This window comes from Somniosus microcephalus, chromosome 5 (assembly GCF_052327205.1).
Source record: "Somniosus microcephalus isolate GS21.2 chromosome 5, FLI_Smic_1.0, whole genome shotgun sequence".
NCBI classification, from domain to species: domain Eukaryota; kingdom Metazoa; phylum Chordata; class Chondrichthyes; order Squaliformes; family Somniosidae; genus Somniosus; species Somniosus microcephalus.
In genome coordinates, this window is record NC_140991.1 from 218304007 (window position 1) to 218319996 (window position 15990).

General features: G+C 47.0%; 1 protein-coding gene across 1 annotated transcript in view; it reads left to right on the plus strand.

The window, feature by feature from the left end:
- dnah5 (dynein, axonemal, heavy chain 5) overlaps positions 1-15990 on the plus strand; it is a 754701-nt gene that overhangs the window by 317527 nt on the left and 421184 nt on the right. The window contains exon 17 of the mRNA XM_085988698.1: positions 10484-10629. Within this exon, the coding sequence (XP_085844824.1) occupies positions 10484-10629 (146 nt within the window). The remainder of the gene's footprint in view (positions 1-10483; positions 10630-15990) is intronic.

Consider the following 15990-nt stretch of genomic DNA (forward strand, 5'->3'; position numbering starts at 1 on the left):
TGTATTTTGGGCTTTTCTTTCATATTTTTAATGTCACTCATGCTGATTAAGTTTGCTTTTGCCCCAGTGTCTAGTTTCAATGTAACTAATGCTCCATTTACCTGCAGTGGCATTATCCATTTGTCCTCTTTTACTGCATTAAGTTTATGTTCAGCATTGTCCATTCCTGAGGGCTGAACGTTTTCTGTATCCTTTTCGATATTGTCACATGACACCATTCCTACAAAAAATGTCTCACTTAAATCAGTGTCCTCAATCACATTGACTTGTTGCCCTTTCTTTGTTTTTACATTTGAAAAGCATTGTTTGGCAAAGTGATTCTTTCCATTACATTTTGTGCACATTTTTCCAAAGGCTGGGCATTGTCTTGACTGGTGCTGGTAACCACAGCGTTTACAATTAAAAGTTCCATCCTCCGATTGCTTTGCATTTCTGTTCTGCCCCTGTTTCTTCCCCTTGTAGGACACAGTACCGACAGCAGCACAGCCACTCATTACAGTCGCATCATTATTAATTTCACTGAAAGTCTTTGCGTGCTGTTGAGCTAGCTCACTGGCATGGCATATTTTCACAGCTTTCTCCAATGTTAGTTCAGTTTCTCTCAACAAACGTTCCCTGACCTTTTTATCATGAATACCAAACACAATCTGGTCATGAATCATGAATGATTTCAGTTCAGAGAAAATACATGTCTGTGCTTTCAGTTTCAGATCGGTCACAAAGCTATCAAAAGTCTAATTTTTCTGCTGTGTCCGTGAACGGAACACGTACCTCTCATAGGTCTCGTTCTTTTTGGGAGAACAATGTGTATCAAACTTCTTTAGCACATCGTCCATTTTTTCTCTGTCCTCCTCTTGATCAAATATAAATGTATTAAATACCTCTATCGCCCGCGGGCCTGCAACTGTGAGCAGTAACACTATTTTCCTTGTGTCTGGCATCGTACCGAACCCGATGGCGGCAATGTCGAGTTCGAATTGTTGTTTGAAAGTCCGCCAATTGCAGTCGACATTCCCCGTGAGTTTCAAACCCTCCGGTGGCTTCAAATTCTCCATGTCGCATTTCACAATATTCAGCAGATATTACCAATCCTGGTACCATGTTATGTTCATAAATAAATAGACGTTTTCATTATGAACAGCTAGCTTGAGCTAGTCATTTATTCAGCCATGTGGACTAGTGTACAGGCATCCATCTTGACTACTGCCTTGTGGGTAGCCCTCTACTAAACATACAGCTCCACCTAGTGTACCATTCTAGAATGACATGTTACTGATCATTAAAGAGTCCCCCTTCAACATTGGAAGGGGCTTTTTGCAGAGCTTGAAGCCCATGATTTCCAGGATGGAAATGATGGACAACTCCAGGAGAGACCTTGTGGACGCAGCCATGATGCTGCGTGTGATGGATGATGTTGTGGCTTCCATTGCAGCACAGGTGGAAGCAACCCAATGTCTCCGTGCAGCAGTGGATGCTCAGTCTGCTCTCATGCAGCCTCAGCTTGCTGCCACGCAAGCTGAGACTGCTGCCATCGTCACTGGGTTTACAAGTGTTGAAAGGGGCTTGCAGGGTGTTGCAACACGCTAGCAATCTGTCCTCCAACAGTATGCTAGGAATGCTGAGGTGCCACCCTGGGGGAGTAGCAGTGGGTCTGTGGAGCAATAACCTGCTGTCCTCTCTCAGGATAACAGCATTCCTACTCCCACCACTGCGATTCCGCCAGTGTCCTTGCTGCTGCCTATGAGCCAGCCAGCCCAGACTGGTGCTGCCCAGCTGAGATGGTGCACTCTACAGCCAGGTCTTCTAGGTGCACAGCTGGTCCTACAAGGCCATCTATTGTTTCCTCCACTGAAAGTCAGCAGCCTACCAACAGCCATGCTGCAGCCACTGGGGGAGCACTGTGTAGGAGTACTAGATTAGGTAAAGACACACAAATGACAGGCACTAAGGGAAAGCACAAGGGTGATTAGTTGATGTTGTAATGTTGACTGGATTCTGATAAATTTATGATTTGTATTTGGAATGTGTGTTTTGTGGTGGCTCTTGTTGGATCCGAGATTCTTAGAGTATGATGTTTTCCAATAACTACATGGAGGCTGTAACTTAACAATCAACAGGTGTTTACTGGAGTAGGGTAGTCTCAAGACTGGCAGTACAGAGGCATGCTCAAGGCTTATATACAGGTGTGGTCACTGCCGGTACTACAGTATACAGGAGCTGTAAAAGTAGTTCTCTCTTAAAGGTACATACACTACAATTCCTCCCCCTTTAGATTAGCAGTACCCATAATATTCAAATAACAATTAACACTTTAACATGCACGTTAAACAGAAATAGTCCATTTATAGATTCAGCCTTTGGGGCGGCTTCCTGATCCTTTCTGGATAGCGCCTTTCCTGAGGTTCTTGTTCTTGGTGCGGAGGCGATTCTGGCCCCCTTTCGCCGGTTAGTTCATCAGTTTCCACTGCTACTGTTTCTGAGGTAAATGCTACCGGTATGTCGGGTTCATCCCCAGATACGTGAGACATGGGGTTGACTCGTTCGTGCGACGCTAAGATCTGATCGACGTGGCGTCTCACAATGTTCTCCCCGACATCCACTGTGTACATTAATGGCCCCTGCCGTGTGCATATCGTTCCGGGTTGCCATTTCTCTGTTCGGTAGTCACGGGCCAAGACTGGTTGTCCTACATTGAAGCTCCTTGTCGGCTTCTCATTGATGTGCTGGAATTGCTTATCCTCAACATTTCTTTGCACATTTGGTCTGAGCAAATCCAGACGAGATCTCAACCTTCGGTTAAAGAACATCATGGCCGGGGTCTGGTTGGTAACTGCATGTGTCGCATTTCTGTAGGCTAACAGGAAATTGTCCACCTTATGCTGCAGTGGAATTTCATCATCGCACATGGCCTTTATCGCCTTTTTAAAGGTTTGTACGAACCTCTCAGCCAATCCATTTGTGGCTGGATGATACGGGGCGTATGTGTAATGCCTTACCCCATTCCTTCTCATAAATTTCCGAAACTCTTCGGACACAAACTGTGGTCCATTATCAGAGCAAATCTGCTCTGGCAAGCCGTTCCTGGCAAATATGGTCCGAAGGACTGCAATCGTTTTCTCTGTAGTGGTTGAGGACATTTTTATCACCTCAGGCCATTTTGAGTGAGCATCCACTGCTATTAAGAACATTGAGTCCATGAATGGACCAGTAAAATCAATATGCACCCGTTGCCATGGAGAGGAGGGCCACTCCCATGGGTGTAGAGGGGCATGTGGTGGTGCATTTTGGACCTTCTGGCATCCTGAGCAGCTCTTGGTTAGGTCCTCGATTTGTTGATCGATCCCCGGCCACCACACATAAGCCCTAGCAAGGCTTTTCATTTTCACCCCTCCCAGATGACCTTCGTGAAGCTCATTTAGCACTCTCTCCCTTAACTTGGATGGAATTACCACTCGGGATCCACACACCACTGTCCCCTGGCATACTGACAGCTGTTCTCTTCTGGATCAGAATGCTGGCAACAGTGAGTCGCCATGTGTTGGCCATCCCCTCACCGTCAAATCATATACCCGAGACAGTGTCGGATCATTGCGGGTCTCCTTCTCTATATCCGCGTTAGTTACTGGCAATCGTTCAATTATTGATGAATAAAATATCTCGATAGGGTCCACTGCTGGTGCTTCCTCCACAGTAGGCAGTGGCAGGCGTGATAGCCCATCAGCGTTTCCATGCTGTTTCGTGCCTTTATATTCTATTTCATATTGGTTCGCCCCTAGAAAAAGGGACCATCTTTGTAACCGCTGTGCAGTCATCACCAGAACGGCCTTCTTTGGATTAAAGATGGAGACAAGTGGTTGGTGGTCAGTCAGCAAGGTTAACTTCTGCCCATGCAGATAGTGGTTAAATTTTTTTACTCCCCATACTAGGCTGAGGGCCTCCCTGTCAATCTGGGCGTAGTTTCGCTCGGCTGAGGTTAGTGACCGAGATGCAAAGGCTACTGGCCTCTCCAACCCATCTGGGAATTTGTGCGACAGCACCGCTCCAATACCATAGGGTGATGCATCACATGCCAAACGAATTGGTAGTGCTGGGTTGAAATGGGCCAACACCTCCTTTGATGTGATCAATTCTTTGCACTTCTGGAAAGCTCGTTTACGTTCGTCATTCCACTTCCATGGTACCCCCGTTTGCAGTAGGGTGTTCAGTGGGTGTAATACTGTAGGCAAATTTGGTAAGAACTTATGGTAGTAGTTCACCAGCCCGAGGAACGACCTCAGTTGTGACACATTTTCCGGTGCTGGAGCCTTGACTACTGCCTCAATCTTTTCAGGGGACTTATGTAACCCCTCTTCATCAATAACGTGGCCACAATATGAGATCTGCTTCTGGAAAAACTCGCACTTGTGGCGATTAGCTCATAGCCCATATTCCTTTAATCTAGTGAGCACCTTCTCCAGGTTGGCGAGGTGATCACTGTCATTTTCGCCTGTGACCAGGATGTCGTCCAAATAACACTGGGTCCCTGGAATCCCTTGCAGGACTTGATCCATCGCCCTTTGCGAAATAGCCGGAGCCGATGCTACCCCGAACACCAGCCGGTTGTATTGGTAGAGACCTTTATGAGTGTTGATCGTGAGGTATTGTTTCGAGGCTTCTTCTACCTCCATTTGCAAGTACGCCTGGGCTAGATCAATTTTGGTGAAGCGTTTACCTCCAGATAGCGAGGCGAAAATATCCATAATCCGTGGAAGTGGATATTGTACCGTGTAAAGGACTGGGTTCACTGTCACCTTAAAATCCCCACAGATGCGGACCTTCTTTGGTTCCCCAGGCGTATTACTCAACGACCTCTTCATTACAGGAACGATGGGTGTAGCCCACTCGCTCCAGTCTACTTTGGACAGTACTCCTGAACGTTCCAACTCTTCCAGCTCTGCTTCGACGGCTGGTCGGATCGCATAAGGCACTGGTCTGGCCTTAAGAAACTTTGGGCTTGCATTTTCCTCTATTTTAATCATTGCTGTTATGCCTTGTAGTGTTCCGAGTCCCTCCTGGAACACTTCTTGTGCGTCAGTTAGCATTTTTGACAGTCGTCCAGGTGTGACGTCGTCATCCTTTTTGGCCTCAACCTTCAGTGCCTGTATGGAATGTCAATCTAATTGTATCTTCCGGATCCATTCACGTCCTAGTAGTGGTGGTCCTCCATCTGGCAATATATACAGGTCCATTTTAGGTATTTCCTGGCCTTTGTATATCACTTTCACCCTTATTTTTCCTTTGGGGTAGACTTTTTGCCCCGTGTACGTCTTCAAGACAATCTCTGTAGCTTTCAAGGGTATGTGTGAAAATAGCCGCTTGTAGTCCCTTTGGTTTATGACTGTTAGGGCTGATCCTGTGTTCAATTCCATTTTCACTTGGACGCCGTCTATCTTGAGTGTGACCCAGATAGTCTGGTGATCCTCCATTTTGGTTACCTTATGTAGTTTCAAACAACCCAGCTCCTTGCTTCCGGAGTCTGTATCACTTTTCTGTTCGTCTGAACTACTGTCCATCACCTTATGTACCTTTTTGTACTTCTCCTGTGGAGATTTCTTGCTGCTGGTTTTCTTCCCTGACCTGCAGACTCTTGCTATGTGTCCTGCTTTTCCACACTGTCTGCACACTTGGTCCTTGAACCAACAATCCTTCTGGTCGTGTGTTGTTCTGCCGCAGCGATAACACTTCCCTGCTGCATATGACATTTCATTGGTGCCATATTCTTGCGGTCTCCGTTGTATCTCAGCAGCGCCCCTTGCCGCTGCTTCGTGTGATACTGCCATGCTGAAAGCCTTGTCCAGCGTAAGATCCTTTTCTGATAGAAGCCGTTTCTGGGTTCCTTCACTTTGAAGCCCACACACAAACTTGTCCCTTAACGTATCTGCTAGTCCCACTCCAAACTGGCAGTGTTTCGATAGCTTGCGCAGTTCCATTAAGTACTCAGCATTACTTTCGTCTTTATGCTGGTTCCTTTTGTGGAACTTAAATCTTTCTGCTATCAGCAGCGGTGTGGGGTTTAAGTGGTCCTGTAGGGTTTCTACTATGCTTTCGAAATTCTTATCCATGGGCTTCTCTGGGGTTATTAGGTTTCGCAGTAAGCCATAAGTTTTTGCACCCATGGAATTTAACAAAACCAGTGCTTTCCTAGCATCTGGCACTCCATTCGCCCTGCAGTACACTTCAATGCGTTCCACATATGTCGCCCAATCTTCGACTTCATTGTCGAACGCAGAGATACTGCCACTCTTCGGCATCCCTGGGTGTGATTTAACTGTCAAAATTGGCGTCTCCCGCGCACTCCCTTCTTCTTCGCTGGCACAAAATGGCGTCTCCCGTGCTTTCCTTTCTTCCCGCGCTCGCCCTTCTTCTCCGCTGCGGCTTCTAAAAATGGCGTCTCCCGCGCTCTCCCTTCTTCTCCGCGGCTCAATGGCATCTCCCGCGCTCTCCCTTCTTCTCCCCGCGGAAGCTGTTCAGCCCTTGAGCCCTGGCTGTGCTCTGCGCGTTCTCCTGTGCGCCTTTCCCGTTTCCGCCGCTCGGTCCTGAATCCGGCTGCTGCTTTACCCTCTCTCTCTCTGTTTTGTTTTTCCTCGATGCCGCTTGGTTTTCAACCCCCGGCTGTGCCCTGTACGCTTCATCCTCTCTCTTACCCCGTCGACGTTGCTCGGCTTTTTCTCTGCCGTCGGTCGGCTCCAGCCGCCGCTGTCCGGGAAGGGTCTGCGCTGTACCTGTTGCCAGTCTGTTGCTGGATCGTCGTGGCTGGGGAACCAAGCCCGGCTCTCAACAGCCTCCCCTGCGATGTTCACTCTCTGCCGGACGACTGGGCGGTTGCTCGTGGTCGACGTCCGTGCTTCTGGCCTCGACTTTCTTCCACCGCCCTCCTGGAGCGAATCCTTGAAGTGAAAAGCAGAGTTGCAGGTAGATTCAAATCGACCTTGTCGCCACTGTTGGATCCATGATTCTTAGAGTATGATGTTTTCCAATAACTACACGGAGGCTGTAACTTAACAATCAACAGGTGTTTACTGGAGTAGGGTAGTCTCAAGACTGGCAGTACAGAGGCATGCTCAAGGCTTATATACAGGTGTGGTCACAGCCGGTACTACAGTATACAGGAGCTGTAAAAGTAGTTCTCTCTTAAAGGTACATACACTACAGCTCTCATTGCAGCTTTTCGCTCAGGAGGACGCTGTGATGTTCCGTGACAGAGGGATGGTATGATGGGGAAGTGGTGAGCAACGGGGATCTGGGGTTTAATTCACTGGAATCGGAGTCTTTTGAGACTTTCATGGACAGCCCGTCTGGAATGGGGATTTGTTGCCTGCCTCCTCCCTCCCTCCTCGTCCTTGTCTTCGTCCTCTTCTTCCTCTCCCTCCTCCTCCTCCTGAGATTATCCCACAATCCTTGGTGGCAAGGGCTGCGCCCTCCTGATGGCCAAGTTATGGAGCATGGAACAGACCACCACAAAATGGAACACCCACTCTGGCGAGTACTGGAGGGCTCCTCCTGAACGGTCAAGCTAGCGGAACCATTGCTTGAGCATCCTGCTTGATGATGTTCCTGGTGGCAGCATGGCTGTCATTATATGAGTGCTGGGCAGAGTGGTGGGGTTGCAGAGGGGAGTGATCAACCAGGTGCAGAATCGATATCCCTTGTCTCCGAGTAGCCAGCCTCGGGTTTGACGTGGTGGCTGGAAGAGTGTTGGCACACTGAAGTGGCGCAGGATGAAGACATCATGACTGCAGCCAGGATAGCTGGCATTGCATCATGCTGTGCTGGGCATGGTCGCTCAACATTAAGTGAGTGGTAGCCTTTGTGGTTACGGATCATCTCAGAATTGGTATACAGTGCCTGCAAAGCAACGTGTGTGCAGTTGGTGGTGCCCTGCACCTTGGAGAAGCCCACTATCCTGGCCAAGCCTCATGCGCGCTCGTCGTGCTTCTCTCTGTTCAGAGAGAAGACAATGTAGTCCCTTCTCCTGGAATAGAGAGCCTCCCGGATGCAGTGATGGACAGCGAACTGGGAGATATTTGTTATATCTCCTGCTGCAGACTGGAAGGATCTGCTGGCGAAGAAATTGAGGGCCACGGTGACCTTGAGTGCTACTGGAAGAGCCGTGGTCACCCTGCTCTGAGGCTGCAGGTCTGGTTGCAGGAGGTGGCAGAGTTCTGTGACCACCTCTTTGGTGAAGTGGAGCCTCCGAATTCACTGCTCCTCGCTTCATTGGAGGTAAGAGAAGTGCTCTCAGAAGACCCTAGTTGGGTAAGGCCTCCTGTTGAGAGCCCTCCTGCCCCTCGTCCTCCTCTCTCTGAGCATCTTCTCTTCTTCGCTGCCTCCACTCCCTCTCCCAAAGATACTGAATCACGAGGGGGACTGCCAGTAAGCTGAAGCCTTTAAATAACAATGAAGGCATTCTTCACTTACACCAACACTCCCTGTGACCTCAGGAACTTTAACCAAGTTTAGAAAGCTGCAAGAGTTGCAGAAAGTTATGCAGAATGAGTCAAACTGAGAAACCATGTCAGCTGCAAGTTGTTGGTGATGATCCCTTTAAACTTCACTGCTGGAGGTACCTTCCTGCTGCTGAACACACCTTCCTGCTGCTGAACACTTGGTCAGCAGGTCTTGATTAAGAGAGGGCAGTAAGTGGAGTGGCGGCGGCAAAAATGGCAGATTGTGCATCAAGTGAGCGTTGCACACTCATTGACGTCATGATCTGCCTCATTTCCATTTTTGCAGTGAGCGCAGGCAATGGCAGCGCTGCCAATCTGCCCAAAATGGCGGCCATCATGGGACTCACCGGAAGCGGAAGGAAACGATGTGGCTGCCATTTTTCCTTCAAAACAGGCCTTATTGGCCAGCGCTAAACCCCTGAATTTCTAAGCCTTTGTGTTAATACAATGCTTTTTGCACATATCGTTTCTGAGTGCTGTATTCCCTTGTATATGCTGTGTGCTACTATATTAAAGTTATATACATATCCTTGCCTTTTTGCTCTTTCACTTATGCTCCTTGCATAACTGCTCCAAGTCCCAAAAATAGTGTTAATGCTATTGGTTATATAGTGCCATGTTTTGGCTTTATTTGCATACTAAGGAATTATCTTCCCCAACAAAACATGTTTACATAGATCTGTTACGGAGCACTTGCAAGGACGACAGTAAAACCCCTTTTTCTCTGCTGGCTTTCTGAAAGTGAGCCAGTGCCAAAAAATGCTTGGAACTAGGCCCATTTCTATAAAATACATTTCCTTTACAATGGTTTTAATTTTAGATTTCAGACTTTGAAGAGATTATTATTTATAATAAAATTGTGTAAGGAAGTTTTTTTTGTACTGACCTTGAAAGTATTGTATTATTGTTCAACAATTGAACAAAGGAGAGATTTAGGTTATTGAAATATGTGGGCAGTGTTCAGAACAATTGTTGACACCTGAAAGTGTCAAAACGGTGACTTTTTTTGCGGTCAGTTTCATGATACACAAATTCAATAGTGAGACTCAGAGAACTGGCCAATCGCAGCGCATGCGTAATGATGTTCCTTTCACATTTCTCAAGTAGCAAAATTGCCACTTAATAGGCGTAACTAACAAAACATTTGGCAATCCAGCTGTGCAATGTCCAAAACCACTGCATAACATCTCAGTGTAAATATAGAAAATGGCAATATACTCACAAAGTTCTGTCTTCCCAAAAAGAAAGTCCTGAATCTAAAAGAAACTTTTGCACAGTTTAAAGGCTACATGATACACTCCCCTTATCAATTGCAGAAAACTCAATAGGCCAAGTGATGCACATGTTACAGTTATTTAATAGCTTCAAATCTACAGCTGTAACATGAGCTTACTATCAAATGATTAATAGCTTTGCAATCCTGGAGCCAATATAGAAGAGGATAGCTCTTGGTGGGTAGCTTACAACAGTAAGATTAACTATTATAAGATGCTTATAAATTATTTTAACACTTTCATTCCTTTCTATTCCTTTGTATAACTAACCTCTATTCTGAATGTGAGTTGAAGAGTTCGTTTTTATTCACACGACTCCTTGAACAATTTTCTCAGGAAAGATCTTTAATGGGGCCTTCACAATCCTTAACAAGCCAGCAGTAGGAGAGTGGCTTTAGCTGGCTCACCTGCAGATTTTCTTCCCCAACAAGGGAACAATAGACATGTACCCTACTGACAGTAGAAATGAAGTACTCAACACATAGGGAAGATTTTTCTAGATTGCCTGGATACTGTGATTAAGCACAGATCCCCAAAAAAATCCCCTAAGAAATCACAGTATGTTAACCTGCCATTCTGTGGCATGTTGGAGTACCTACATGCTGTGTCATACACCACATCAACAGTGCTTACTTTATCTTAAACAACTACATTTTGGAAATTATCAACAGTCTTTTGATAAGAACTGCTTTTGGTTTTAACTGTTTATCTGACATCTTGCAGATGAACTCGAACTTTTGTTGAATCGTGTGAATGATTTGATAGAATTTCGCATTGATGCAGTACTTGAAGACATGAGCACAACACAGTTATGTAAACTACCAGAGGAAGAGCCTATTAGATGTGAAGAATTTGTACAGGTGACTAAGGTATGTATAATGTGCATGATAGGAGCCACATATTATTTTGTTTAATTTTTCTTGGGCCAGGAGTTTCTTCAGAGTTACTGCCACTCCGCCACCGTAACTTAACCGAAAGTGCAGTGGAAACCCTGTTAACACACATTTCCGGTGAAGTTACGGCTGCGGAGCGGGAGCAGCTCAGAAAATTTCTGGCCTTGGTGTCTAGTCAGGGTTTAAAGACTGCAACAAGCACATCGACATTAGCATTTTTTTTAGGTCTGCGGTCTGCACAAAGCAGGATTAAGTGGAGTGGACTTGAACAGTGTGTTTTATTTGGGAATTTGGTAAGCGTGGGAATTCAGAGAAGAGGGGGAAGGAGTTGTTGCTTTTTTCCTACACTGCTTGTAGTGCTTTGTGTTACAGGTAGATATTTATTTTCAGTACCCTTAACTTAATCTAGATCAAGTAAGTAGTCAAGAGACTACACTGTAAAGTAAGTTATCTAATTACAAATTTAATTAAATTTAATTAAATAAAACAAGGTCATATAGGGATGGCAGTGCAGGTGGTGTGCCTCAACTGCAGTATGTGGGAGTTTGTGGAGAGCATTGTGATCCCGGACAACCACGTTTTCAGTAAGTGCCTGCTTCTTGAGGAACTTCAGCTCAGAGTTTTTGAGCTGGAGACTGAGGTGCAGACATTGCGGGGTATCAGGAATGGGGAGAGTTACCTGGACACTTTGATCCAGGAGGCAGTCCAAAGATGTGCAGGTTAGGTTGATTGGCCATGATAAAAAAAATTGGCCCTTAGTGTTAGGGGGGATTAAATACATGGGGTTACGGGGATAGGGCTTGGGTGGGATGGCTGTCGGTGTAGGGACCGGGTGCTAGGGTTTGGATGATCAGCCATGATCTCGTTGAATGGCGGAGCAGGCTCGAAGGGCCGAATGGCCTACTCCTGCTCCTATCTTCTATGTTTCTATGTTTCACACCCCTTAGGTTAGGTAGTGGTACAGGTCTGGTTAGTGGTCAGGAACAGAAGGGTGTAACTGCAACTCAGGCAGGTAAGGGGACCCCAGGTGCAGTGCTGGAGGAGCCTTGGCTTTTGCCCTTGTCCAACAGGTATGAGGTTCTTGCTGCCTGTGTGTATGAGGGATAAGCCTGCAGGATGGATGAGCAAGCTGACCATGGTGCAGGAGGCCATTCAAGTGGGCGGAGTGAAAGGGAATGTAGTTGTGTAAGGGGGCAGTATAGTCAGGGGGCTGGATACTGTTCTCTGCAGCCACGACCTGGAGTTTCAAAGGTTGTGTTGCCAGGGTTAAAGACATCTCTTCGCGGCTGGAGAAGAACTTGGAGTGGGAGGAGGAGGAGCCAGTTGTCGTGGTCCACATAGGAACCAAGGACATAGGTAGAACTAGGAATGAGGTTCTGCTGAGGGAGTTTGAGGAGCTCAGATCCAAATTAAAAAGCAAAACCTCAAAGGTAATAATCTCTGGATTGTTACCTGAGCCATGCGCAAATTGGCATAGGGACAAACAGATTAGAGGTTTAAATGCGTGGCTCAAAGAGTGGTGTGGGAGGAAGGGGTTTAAGTTCATGGGGCACTGGCACCAGTACTGGGGAAAGAGGGACCAGTGTCCTGGTGAACTGAATAACTAGGGCAGTAGACAGGGCTTTATTAAACTAATGAAGGGGTGGTGGGAGGATTCAGGAAAGACTAAGTTTAAAAGCAGTGAGAGAAATGTCAAGGCTCTAGAGCAGAGCAGAGTTTTGGGTAAAAGTAAGCAGAGTGGGTCAGGAGGGACAGAGAGAGTAACAAAGGTAATAAGGCATCAGTGACTCAGGTGACATCAGGGAAAAATAGAAATAAGTCAAAGCTAAAGGCACTATATCTGAAAGTGCGAAGCATTCACAACAAAATAGATGAATTAGTAGCGCGGATAGAAATTAACAGGTTTGATCTAATAGCCATTACGGAGATGTGGTTGTAAAGTGGTCAAGGTTGGGAACTAAATATTCCAGGATACTTAATTTTTTAGAAGAGATAGGCAAAATGGAAAAGGAGGAGGGGTAGCCCTGATAATAAAGGATGGGATAAAGACAGTAGAGAGAAAGGATCTTAGCTCCGAAAATCAAGAAGTAGAATCAGTTTGGGTGGAGCTAAGAAACAGCAAGGGGCAGAAAACATTGGTGAGAGTTGTTTATAGGCCCCCAAATAGTAGTTGTAATGTAGGGCAGAGTATAAATCAGGAAATTAGAGGCGCATGTAACAAGGGTAATACAGTGATCATGTGGGACTTTAATCTACATATAGACTGAGCAAACCAAATTTGCAGTAATAGTGTGGAGGACAAATTCATGGAATGTATGCAAGATAGTTTTCTAGATCAGTATGTTGAGGAACCAACTAGGGAACAGGCTATTTTAGATCTAGTATTGTGCAATGAGAAAGGGTTAATTAATAACCTTGTAGTAAAGGGGCCTTTAGGGAAGAGTGACCATAATATGATAGAATTTTATATTGAATTTGAAAGTGATTTAGTTAAATCTGAAACTAGGGTCTTAAATCTAAAAAAAGCAAACTACGTAGGTATGAGGGGCAAGTTGGCCAAGGTAGATTGGGAAACTACATTAAAAGGTATGATGGTAGACAAGCAATGGCTAGCATTTAAAGAATTAATACATAATTTACAACAAACATACATTCCTTTAAGGCACAAAAACCCCATCGGAAAAGTGGTCCAACCGTGGCTAACAAGAGAAGTTAAAGATAGTATTAGGTCAAAGGAAGAGGCTTATAATGTTGCCAAAAAGAGTAGTAAGCCTGAGGATTGAGAGGATTTTAGAATTCAGCAATGGAGGGTCAAGAAATTGATAAAGAAAGAGAAAATAGAATATGAGAGTAAACTAGCGAGAGACATAAAAACAGAGTGTAAAAGCTTCTATAGGGATGTAAAAAGGAAAAGATTAGCAAAAGTAAATGTGGGTCTGAGACAGGAGAAATTATAAGGGGGAATAAGGAAATTGCAGAGAAATTAAACAAATACTTTGGGCTCGATTTTCATTGAGCCGTGGAGCCGGGCTTGGAGGCGTGCGGGGGGTTAAAATAGCAAAAACTGACAGGCGGGACCCCCCCGCCTGGTTCCCGACTCCGAGCAATTTTCACTCAGGCGTGTCTGATGGTCCCGACTCCGTCCCGCATCCAACAGGCGGGACTGGTCTTTAAGGCCCTTAATAACCACTAAATGGCCTCTATAATCCTATTTTAACAGGCCCTTGCAAATTTAACCCTTTCCCCACGTAAAACACGCCTGGTGGGAAACACGAATGTGAAACCTTGCGGGAGCACTATTGGATTGCTGACTATCAACTGCAGGTCAACTATTAAAGAGGAGATTTGATCAGCCATGATTTGCAGGTGGCAGGACTTGGTGGTCTCAGGTCTGGGGCAACTTTTACAAGGCTTAACCACACCTGTGGAAAGTTGGAGCCTCACACCCATCTCCAGTGTGACCTCCTGGGAAACCCCTCTCGCCACCTTCACTCAGCGCTTCCTCAGCGAAGGCATATACCAGAAGCATGGGAGCCATCTATTTCCTTCCCATCTGGGCATTAGAGGAGCTCGAGTACCAGCAGTGGCACCAGCAGAACCAGGAACAACAGCAGCACCAGCAACAGCAGCAGCAGCAGGAGCGTCAGGCTGCTGCTCACCCTCCTGAGGCTGCACAGGCCAGAAGGGGTCAGCGCCTGGAAGCCTGTTGGCGCAGGAGATGCCCCCCAAACAGGGTCTACAGACACAGGGTCAGCTATCTCAACATCTCTGAGCAGCAGTGCCAAAGGCGGCTCCGACTTTCGCGAGAGGTAGTGACTGACATCTGCGCAATGCTACAGCAAGACCTGCAGCCCAGAGGACCAGGTGGACAAGCATTACCAGTGGCCATCAAAGTCACCACCGCACTCAACTTATTTGCCTCAGGCTCATTCCAGGGATCAGCAGCAGACATCAGCGGCATCTCCCAGGCGGCCGCACACACTTGCATCATGCAGGTAACCGATGCCCTCTTTGCCCTCGCGCACAATCACATCCATTTCACCAAGGATCAAGCAAGTGTCACGGTGCGAGCGGTTGGATTAGCTCATCTGGCAGGCTTTCCAAGGGTGCAGGGTGTCGTTGACTGTGGCCCTTAGGGCAGCCCATCGCAATCCAGGTATTTTTGTCAACCGCAAGGGCTTCCACTCCCTCAACATTCAGCTAGTGTGTGACCACAAGAAGGAAATTTTGCATGTTTGTGCCCTGTACCCTGGCAGTTGCCATGACTCCTTCATACTGCACTAGTCTAGTGTGCCTCCGCTATTCAGTCCGCCAGACCAACTTAACGGATGGCTACTTGGAGACAAGGGCTATCCCCTGAGGACTTGGCTAATGACGCCGTTGAGGAGGCCAGCCAATGAAGCTGAGGAGCGCTACAACCCCAGCCACATTTCCACCAGATCCATTATCGAGCAAACCATCGTGCTGAAGATGCACTTCAGATGAGAGCAGTTTGAAAGGAGCGAGAACCGGAGAGGACAGTTTGAAAGGAGCGAGAACCGGAGAGGACAGTTTGAAAGGAGCGAGAACCGGAGAGGACAGTTTGAAAGGAGCGAGAACCGGAGAGGACAGTTTGAAAGGAGCGAGAACCGGAGAGGACAGTTTGAAAGGAGCGAGAACCGGAGAGGACAGTTTGAAAGGAGCGAGAACCGGAGAGGACAGTTTGAAAGGAGCGAGAGCCGGAGAGGAGAGGACAGTTTGAAAGGAGCGGGAGCCGGAGAGGACAGTTTGAAAGGAGCGGGAACCGGAGAGGACAGTTTGAAAGGAGCGGGAGCCGGAGAGGAGAGTTTGAAAGGAGCGAGAACCGGAGAGGACAGTTTGAAAGGAGCGGGAGCCGGAGAGGACAGTTTGAAAGGAGCGAGAACTGGAGAGGACAGTTTCAAAGGAGCGGGAGCCGGAGAGGACAGTTTGAAAGGAGCGGGAACCGGAGAGGACAGTTTGAAAGGAACGAGAACCAGAGAGGACAGTTTGAAAGGAACGAGAACCAGAGAGGACAGTTTGAAAGGAGCGAGAACTGGAGAGGACAGTTTGAAAGGAGCGAGAACCGGAGAGGACAGTTTGAAAGGAGCGAGAACCGGAGAGGACAGTTTGAAAGGAGCGGGAACCGGAGAGGACAGTTTGAAAGGAGCGAGAACTGGAGAGGACAGTTTCAAAGGAGCGAGAACTGGAGAGGACAGTTTGAAAGGAGCGAGAGCCGGAGAGGACAGTTTGAAAGGAGCGAGAACCGGAGAGGACAGTTTGAAAGGAGCGAGAACCGGAGAGGACAGTTTGAAAGGAGTGAGAGCCGGAGAGGACAGT